The following is a 9,459-nucleotide window of genomic DNA, read 5'->3' as shown; positions in this document are numbered from 1 at the left end:
TCATTAGAACACTGATGAATATCACCCTTAAAAAAGTTAGCCAATTTTTTAAGCTTAATAACTTTTTTATCTTAACTTTAATTGAAATATAATCTTCGGATGAAATGTTTTTCATAATTTAGGCTTTAAGAAAACCCGTTTTTGAAAGAAATCGGTCGAAGGAGACAAAAGTTATCGACGAAAAACTGGTTTTTCATGTTCCTCTCGAACAAAATGTCTCAAAATCCCATACAAACTTCAGGCTCGTTGAGCGACCCCTTCCCGTGGTCCGATCTGGCCCAAATTTGGCATGGGATCTTGTACTAGGCCCAGGATCAATTTTAGCCTGCAGCGTATATCTTTTTCAAAAGTCGGGTCATTTGAGGCAGTCTAGTGTGTATTAGTGCAAGCAATTTTTTTCAGATGTAGTTCTGATTTCTTATTTTATCCATCGCCCTGGTCACGTCGATTGCATCCGATCTCTAGACATTGTTTCCAATGTTTTTCTGCTGCCTTTATTCTTGCTGATATCCGGAACATTGACTATCAGCACGATTACCTGCATCATGTTCTTCGAATTCACCTTGAACTGGCGTCTGGAGCCACTGGCCCCAGTAACTATCCTGTGTGAAACACTGGAGGAAGAAAGAAAGGAAAAATTCTGTATATCAAGTTCCATAAACATTGTTTAAACTACTTTCATCGACCACGATCAGGGTGACCTCCATGATTCTCCAAACTAGCAGTAGGCCATAAGTTGTAATTCAAGAAACCCATTCTCACTCGGTTCGACATTTTTTCGAATGCTGAAAAAGAAATGAAAACATGAAATTAATTGTACTAGAAGTACATGCATGCAAATTTCTATTTTTCTGGAACAGCTCTTGAAATTTACGCAGCTGATGATTTTTCGCGTCCTGTTCCTGCCGAACTACTATGGAGCTGTGCTTAGTGTTACATCGAGAGACCCCTTGTCAAACAGCAGCAAACTGCATTATCGACGGAAGGGAGAGCACGAAGGTAGAAAAGTAGTGAAAGTGAAAAAATAACGGTCAGTAAGCAGCGACAGGAAATTAGAAGTGGAAGTTGATTTGAGCAGTGAAAATTGAATTTAAAAACAAAGTAAATCTGTATAGAAAGAATGATAAACTGATGAAATATGTTGATGTTGGTAGGACGAAAACTAGAATGTAAGTGAATCTTTATTTTATAATGAATGTAAATATTAACATCTATCATTTCTAAATATAGCTTTAAAGCAACTCCCAAAGCAGAAAAACGAGTTTGACTAAAAGAATCGTTTGAGCCCACATCAACAATCTTTAAAGATTCTAAGTCAACCGAAAGATGTCACGCAAAATGGAACAATCAGCCCAAACGGAAGTTTTCAGCTGTGTGATTTGTCCCCTTCCGGACAGCCAAGAGGATATGATGCAATGCCGGAAGTGTTCTGCCTGGGTTCATTATTCCTGTGGAGGTGCTGCAAATGAATCCGAAGCAAGGAAACTTGACTATGTGTGTCCCAAATGTCTCGCGGAAAAGTGCTCGGAATCAATGTCCCTGAAATCCGGAAATTCTATAACCAGCCGAAGATCGGAAGCCCTTGCTCTGAGACTGCAACAGTTGGAGGAAGAAAAGTTACTACGAGAACAACAAAAAAAGGCACAGCGCGAACTACAGGAGAAACGCCGGATGTTACTGGAGCAGGAGGAACAGTTACAAAAGGAACAAAACCGAGAAGCTTTAGAATATCTGCAAAACAAACATTCATTGGAACGACAATTGGAAGAAGAATCTAGCAACGCAAGTCGAGTGAGCATTCATAGTCTGCGAATCCCAAGTAAAGTAGAGGATTGGTTGAAGGAAAACGAAAGTGTGTGTGATGTCGATCCAGTTCAGGAGAAGCTGGTGGCTGCCACAGCGTTAGAAAACCAATTTCATACGGTCAAAATTGCAGAGGTCGAGAAGGAGTCTCAAACGAATGCGTGCTACCGAAAATCAGCTGAAAATACAAGTGGTGTTACAAATTACTATACTCTTCCCGCCAACGAATTTGTGAATCCACCCGCCAAATCGACGCCTTACCTGTTCTTGGGACGAAATACAGATTTTCGAGTAGCACAAGAAGCAGCTGGAAGTGCAAATCCAATAGAGGTTACTGTACAGAAACGTGAAAATTATGAATCGCCGAGCACAAGTCGGGTGCCACAACAAGCAACTTCAAAGGGGATCCAACCAGTTGGGTGTGAAGTTCTTCAAGAAGAGTGCTATGTTAAATCAGGAAGAATTGTGCTTTCGCCCGATCAAATTGCCGCCCGTCAAGTCATGTCCAAAGATCTTCCGTTATTTTGGGGTAGCCCTGAGGAGTGGCCCATTTTTTACAGCCATTATAAAATGACGACTGAAGCGTGTGGGTATACTGATGTTGAAAATTTAGCGAGGCTTCAACGAAGTTTAAAAGGCATCGCTCTGGATTCGGTTCGTAGCCGGTTGTTGATTCCATCATCGGTAGGGTCCATCATCAAATCACTGAAGATGTTGTTCGGTAAGCCAGAATTAATTATTTATTCATTGATTAAGAAGGTAAGGGAAACGCCACCACCAAAACCGGAAAGGTTGGATATGCTTATTATGTTCGGCATGGCAGTAGTAAATATGTGTGATCACATGGTCGCCACTGAACAAAGCGATCATCTTTCGAATCCAATTTTGCTACAGGAGCTTATCGAAAAATTACCTGTTGCCAACAAAACGGATTGGGTACGTTATCGTTCTAGTTTGCCGTCAGTAAATCTGAAAGATTTTGGAAGATTTATGGAACGAACCATACACGAAGCAAGCTCAGTTGTTTTACACGTACTTCCTCAATCTAGAAAATCTACAGCCGAATGGATGCAACGTGATAGATCGTATGTCAACTTTCATGGAAAATCGTGGAATCAATCAAAAGATATGGAGTCAACGATAGCGGATGATGACATGAGTGTTTGCAACCATTGTCAGCGTGGAGAACATAAGGCAGAAAGTTGTGATTGGTTCAAAAGCTTATCGACTGCCGAACGGTGGAAAGTGATCCACAAAATGCAATGGTGCAAAACGTGTTTAGGACAACATGGTAAAATCGATGGAAGATGGTTATGCCCAAGTCATCGGCGCTGTAATGAAAACGGATGTCAGAGGCAACATCATGAGCTTCTACATACAAATACTGAACTGTAAGATGAATACGTTTGGATTTAAACGAAACGGTTTTATGATGTAAAAGTTTGAAAGCTGATGACCTTCTACTGAAGGCGAGAAAAGATTGGCAAACGTGCGGTTATGAAAACTGCATATGTGTGGGTTCAACAAGGTGAATACAGTAAGATGTATATTGGATCGTTCTACAGTCGAATCATCAGTGCAGATTAGTAAAACTATTCAATCGGAATAGTGTTACGGGGAGAAGTATGTTACATCGAGAGACCCCTTGTCAAACAGCAGCAAACTGCATTATCGACGGAAGGGAGAGCACGAAGGTAGAAAAGTAGTGAAAGTGAAAAAATAACGGTCAGTAAGCAGCGACAGGAAATTAGAAGTGGAAGTTAATTTGAGCAGTGAAAATTGAATTTAAAAACAAAGTAAATCTGTATAGAAAGAATGATAAACTGATGAAATATGTTGATGTTGGTAGGACGAAAACTAGAATGTAAGTGAATCTTTATTTTATAATGAATGTAAATATTAACATCTATCATTTCTAAATATAGCTTTAAAGCAACTCCCAAAGCAGAAAAACGAGTTTGACTAAAAGAATCGTTTGAGCCCACATCAACACTTAGCGTTGCGAAAAAAATGTCAAGGTCTGCTTGGATGACTTATACTAACAAGCGCCAGCGCAGTGTTGCACTGGCGGAGGATTTATCTTTTTTGTATAGTATACTCACCATTAGAAGCGCATGTGTGTAATCGGTTCAATCAGCTGATTTGAGTGATGCACGTTGAAAGTAGAAATCTCAATGTATGGCATTAAACGCAACCCTACGCTCGAAATTTTTTTCTCTACTATTTATCACATTATCAGGCTAGTGAGTATAGAAGGAGAACCACCCTTAAATTCCCGAGCACAGAAGTAGCCAAACTTATCGAAATATGACAAGAGATGGCGCTAGTAGTCGTGCGTATCGCCAACGCACCAGTAACGCGTCAACGAATACATGGTGGGAAGAACGGAAAGATAAACTACAAAGCCACTATGCTGTGTATGGGGTCGAAGATCTTGCTCTGAAACGGCCTCACTTTTAATGAAGATCTTGAGCCGACCGCAGCCATGATTTAGTTCGATTGACAAATCAATTGCAGTATTAGATTGGATGGTCAAGGGATTCCAAATGGACTGCATCTATCTTTGATGTTGCAGGAATCAACGAAATTTTGGATACATCAGCGCGAATTGGTATTGAAGGAAACATCCTACATTGGATCGAGTCTTATCTGGTGAATAGACAACAGTACCGCACTGTTTCGCACCCGTACAGCAATACGGCTTTGGCGTTTGAGTTGACGATTCGGATTTTAGTTCGTAGAGAGATCTGGCGTGAGCACCAGATGTTTCGGAGACTCGCAAACGCCAATCAGGCTTTTCTGATCCGAGTTTCGATGTCTTTCTTGGTACCACCATCAGGCGTAATCTGGCTACCAAGATACTGGAAGCACTCCACTTTCTCAACCTGTTGTCCAGCTACCACGAAATTGGAGCGATTTTCTGTGTTGATTTCCATCGACTTGGTCTTTCTAACATTGACTTTGAGACCTGCTGCCTTGGAGCTTTCGGTGAGGTCGTCGAGTTTGCTCTGCATGTCTTGTTGTCTTCGGGCGAGCAAAACAATATTGTCAGCCAGGTCTCGGTCGTTCAGTTGCTTCATTGTCGAAGGATTCCACGGCAACCCTCGGTTCGGTCTACAGTCAATTGATCCAGTCAAGATCTCATCCATTACGATGAGAAAGAGTAGTGGTGATTAGATACATCCATGTCTCACTCCAGCAGTTACCGGGATTGGATCAGACAAGAAACCGTCGTACAAGACCTTGCAAGAAAATGTCTCGTATTATACTTCAATGAGATGGAATAGTTTCTCTGGGACACCTCGTCGCCTTAGAGTCGCCCAGATGGTTAAATCGGTCGAAAGCTTTAACGAAATCAACGAACACCAGCAGAAGAGAGTCCTGGAATTCGTTGATTTGTTCCAGTATGATTCGTAGCGTTGTGATGTGATCCTCACATGATCGTCCGGATCGGAATTCAGCTTGTTTGCCGTCGAAGTGTCGCGTCGATTTTCTCCTCGATCCTGTTCAGCATCACTTTGCAGAGTACTTTGAAGGTTGTACAGATCAAAGTTATGCCAATGCTTCGTTAAAATTGCACCATTCAGACAGGATTGAACGATCAACTTTATTTGAACTCATAATTTTAACAGACCATATAATCTTATTCATATAAAAATAAATGCTGATATTTTGAAAATTGTAGCTTGAAAAAAATATAAGGTTAAACTTTTTGTAAGAACGAAATGCAAAAACAGAAAAAAAAATTCCAACAAAATGCAGCTTAACCCCTCGCAAATGAACTTTCTGTTGTTGTTTTTCTCAAAATTATCTTCATTCCCAATCTAAGCCAAGCCATAGGCATAATAGAGGGAAAACAGCCTATCGAAAAAAAACAACTTATCGCTTCGAGAACTCCAGTACTTTGCCAAAGTACGAGAATTTGTCCACATTATATATTAATGCGGAACCATTAGATTGCAATTAGCGTAATCTACATAGGCCATAATATTTTATCGAACCTACATATACGAAGAAAATCAATTAACCATAGTTATTTATTCACAGTAATGTTTCTGTAAGCAGCATGTGTAAGTAGAATCATTTACTGATCTTGTAAGAATTTTAGCTCAACAGTAGGTAGGTATAACAGGTTCCTTATTTGGGAGTTCAGTCAATCAATTTCCAAATACAATTTTCAGGAAAAAATATTGACACCATTATTAAAAAAAATCATGTTGGCTCATTTACAGAACGGTCAACCTCGTGTAATTTATTTTCACAGCACGATTTGTCGTGGTGTATTTATACATTGACACAGATAAATTATCATCAACAAATATTTAATTTACTGGCAATGTCATGTAAGTAAATGATCTGTATGGATATCATTTCGGAATCGCAGTTTTTCATATTTTATCCCAATAACAAATCAATTCAGTGCTGCTGGTTATTCCTCGGTGGGTGCTCAAATCTTTTTTGCCTTTCTAAAAACTATTGTATCAAATAGTGCCAGCGTTCTGAATGCTATGGTTGGATGAATAAAGCATTCGTCTTTATGTGCATATTTTACGCTACTTTCATCAACTGATACCCAGCAATGGACACACTCGTGGGTTGCGAATCGTTGGGGATGTTCAGTTTTATTCATTCGGGCTTTCAAAAATATTCTATCATACTTGACAACGTAATTGATTTGATAAAGTCGTTTGAAAATGATAATATCCTCGGGATACGGTAACTGAAAGTGGCGTTTTTTAAAATAAAAAAAAAACCAGCAGTAACAGCAGTGAAGAGAAATTTATGTATTTTACACCAATTGCATGTAAGATTGACCCAGTGACGCTTGGTGTTTTTGTTTTAAATCAGGGCTTTTCAGTACATCTCAAAATTATAAATAAACGCGGCAAAGGCGATGCAGTATGCATGCGCCTTTATTTATGTAATTTATAAGAGTAGGTAGAATCTAGGCTGGCCTGGTAAACTATTAAAATCAAATCCCTCAAATTTCCATTATTATATATGTACATATATTCTTATTATAAACAATAAACTCAAAGTATATTTTGGATATTTATTGAAAATTAATACAATTCAAGGGTTTTATTTTAAATCAGTAGGAAATCTGAAAAATTAAGTAGTACAAATCCAAAATATTCAGTACCCTAAGTTTGATACTTAGCCTAACGTGAGGGGACTTTTTCATCAATAGTTTTTTTTTATTTTGAAGTTGATCTTTCAGTTTCGTTTTTGTCAGGAACCTTGTAAAATTTATGAAAATATGTTAAAATATGAAAAACTAAAAATAAATTAATGTATTATTAAAAAGATCAATGAATAAAATAAATTCTTGAGATTATTTCTTTAAATTTATCAGAAAGTAAAAACGAACACAAACACACACAGGATCTCAATGAAACTTGATGTTTCCATTAAGACATGGGTGGCCAAACCATGGCCCGCGGGCCACATGTGGCCCGCGACCAGCTTTTTGTGGCCCGCGAAGCTCTTTTCGGAAAAGTCATGTTCTAAAAAATTAACACATTAAAACATTTTTATAAATATACCTGAGTCTACACATACTAAGTTTCAAATAAAGATCTGAAAATCTCTTTGAATTGATAAAATTTAAAGGGGTTAAAAGTGTGTAAAAATTTATTTTGAGAAAAATACATTTACATTACATCCATACATTTTTCGAACATTTGCAATTTTCTTTCGAACGTTTAAGTATTCAAAAAAACTTTAAAAATCTGAAAAAATCCCCAAATATAATTTTAAACATGGTGAATCGTTTGGCATTATTTACTCAAAATCAATCATGTTTTCACTTATGTGGTTCTGAGGGCCACATGTAATTTTACAAAAAAGGCTGCCGTCACTGAATAAAAAGCAATAACGATTACATACAATTATACGATATTTGACACATAATTCGTAAATTCTATTACACATTTTCAATGTTTTCCGATTGGGTTTTTATGATTACATAGAGAGAGCCTTCAAGCGAACTCTAGTTGGGTGGCCTCAGAAGAATGTAAGATCGTATCCAAATCGTTTAAAAATCGTAAACAAATCACCGAATCATATCAACATCATAATAAAAATGATACTTTTACAACAAATTCAACCTTTCGTAACTTGAATACTGTTTCAACAACTTCGTTCATCCATCAAAATTTACTAACTTTGGCAAACTAAGTGAAATATCAAAAGTTTGCTCTGTATTTTTTTCTAATTTGTAATTTTTTGCTAAGCTTCAACTGGAAAGGGTATATTTACGAAAATTAAACCAATTCCAAATATTTTTCAATAGGCAACGTGCTCTGTATTTGTGTACATCGATAATGGAAAACTAGACAGAATTTAGAGTTGGGTAGTAGAATTCAACTACAACCGGTTTTGTGCTGAAAAATCTCTCTTAAAAACGACTTTTTTTAAGCAAAATTATTGCTTCAAAAAGGTGCGATGATTATAAACAAAATCAAATTCATATTCATCCTGTTTATAGAAGACATTCCCAATACACTTGTCAAATCGAGATACTCGAAAATTCGATTCAATTGAAGTTGGGGTCCGTACCAAGGTTGCCGAAATAAATTCTGTGTTCCTGAAAAAAAAAAAAACTTTCCGTTATTTTACTCAAAAATTTGTGATGGTTTTCTGTGATGCTATTCCACTTAATCTTATTGAAAATTCATGATAAATTGGGTCTTTTTTACATTTACGTTGGGTAAAATAATCAAAAATTACCAATTTTATCATTCTTTTTAATTCCATGTAAAAAATCTGAATTCTATATTGACCAAAATAATTATAATTTTGAAAATCCAATTAAAATTCAAACATTTTGTGAAATGTGTGAATTTTTCAAATTTTTTTTTTCTGTGACACAGATTCTGTGATAAAAAATTGCTCAAAATTTTGTGAAATTACAGATTTTACTGTGATTTTGGCAACCTTGGTTTGTACTTTGAAAAATCAATATTATTGATGATTTAACGAAATTTCGTTGATTTTTTTTTTAATGTCAAAAGCTTATCAACGATATTTTTTTCTCAATTATTCCATTCTGCTTTTTTTTTTAATTTTTCTATCAAATTTGTCTAAGGAGAACGGTGATCTAGAAAACTTTGGAAAATGGGTGGTTATTTTTATATTTGGAGACCATAAAATTGACTAAACGTCCATTGTAGACACGTGATTTGTTATTTCTGGGATAAATAAACCGAGAAGGTTTTAAATTACATGAAAAGATTGACGTACATACGTGTGTTGGGAGGAATAATACATTTCGTATTGCGTAATATTTCAACTACATATCAAATGGAGCAAAATTAGTAACAATATGAGGGGACCAAAATGACTTATTAACATCAATCTATACTCGATGTGACGATAGGCAAATGTTTTTTAAAAGCTTTTTCAAAAAATCTGTTATTATTTGTTTTCTTTGAATACTCCAGAAGAATTTGTTGTTTGGCCCGCCAGCCAATCTCAGTTTTGAAATTTGGCCCGCCTGTTGAAAATGTTGGCCACCCATGCTCTAAGAGATTCTTTTTACTTAACTCTAAGCGTACAACTTTCCAGGATATGATGGCTAGCATCTTTCAAATGCTAAAACCACCAATCCACAGAACGTGTACTATGTATGCCATGACCGAGATTCGATCTCAC

The 9,459-nt window shown here is 36.8% G+C and overlaps 1 protein-coding gene across 1 annotated transcript; it reads left to right on the top strand.

The window, feature by feature from the left end:
* The first annotated feature begins 1,086 nt into the window (after window positions 1-1,086).
* On the top strand, window positions 1,087-3,198 carry LOC129742478 (uncharacterized). The gene is made up of 2 exons (XM_055734378.1): window positions 1,087-1,169; window positions 1,231-3,198. The coding sequence occupies exon 2, from the start codon at window positions 1,327-1,329 to the stop codon at window positions 3,196-3,198; it is 1,872 nt and encodes a 623-aa protein (XP_055590353.1). The 5' UTR covers window positions 1,087-1,169; window positions 1,231-1,326.
* The last annotated feature ends 6,261 nt before the right edge of the window (window positions 3,199-9,459 follow it).

Source organism: Uranotaenia lowii, chromosome 2 (assembly GCF_029784155.1).
Source record: "Uranotaenia lowii strain MFRU-FL chromosome 2, ASM2978415v1, whole genome shotgun sequence".
Classification (NCBI taxonomy): Eukaryota; Metazoa; Arthropoda; class Insecta; order Diptera; family Culicidae; genus Uranotaenia; species Uranotaenia lowii.
The sequence above is the reverse complement of the archived record's forward strand: the minus strand, read 5'-3'. Positions and strand labels throughout refer to the sequence as shown.

What these genes read in the sequence shown, in the direction of transcription:
- LOC129742478 (XM_055734378.1), top strand. Translation starts at nt 1,327, where the DNA reads ATGTCACGCAAAATGGAACAATCAGCCCAAACGGAAGTTTTCAGCTGT.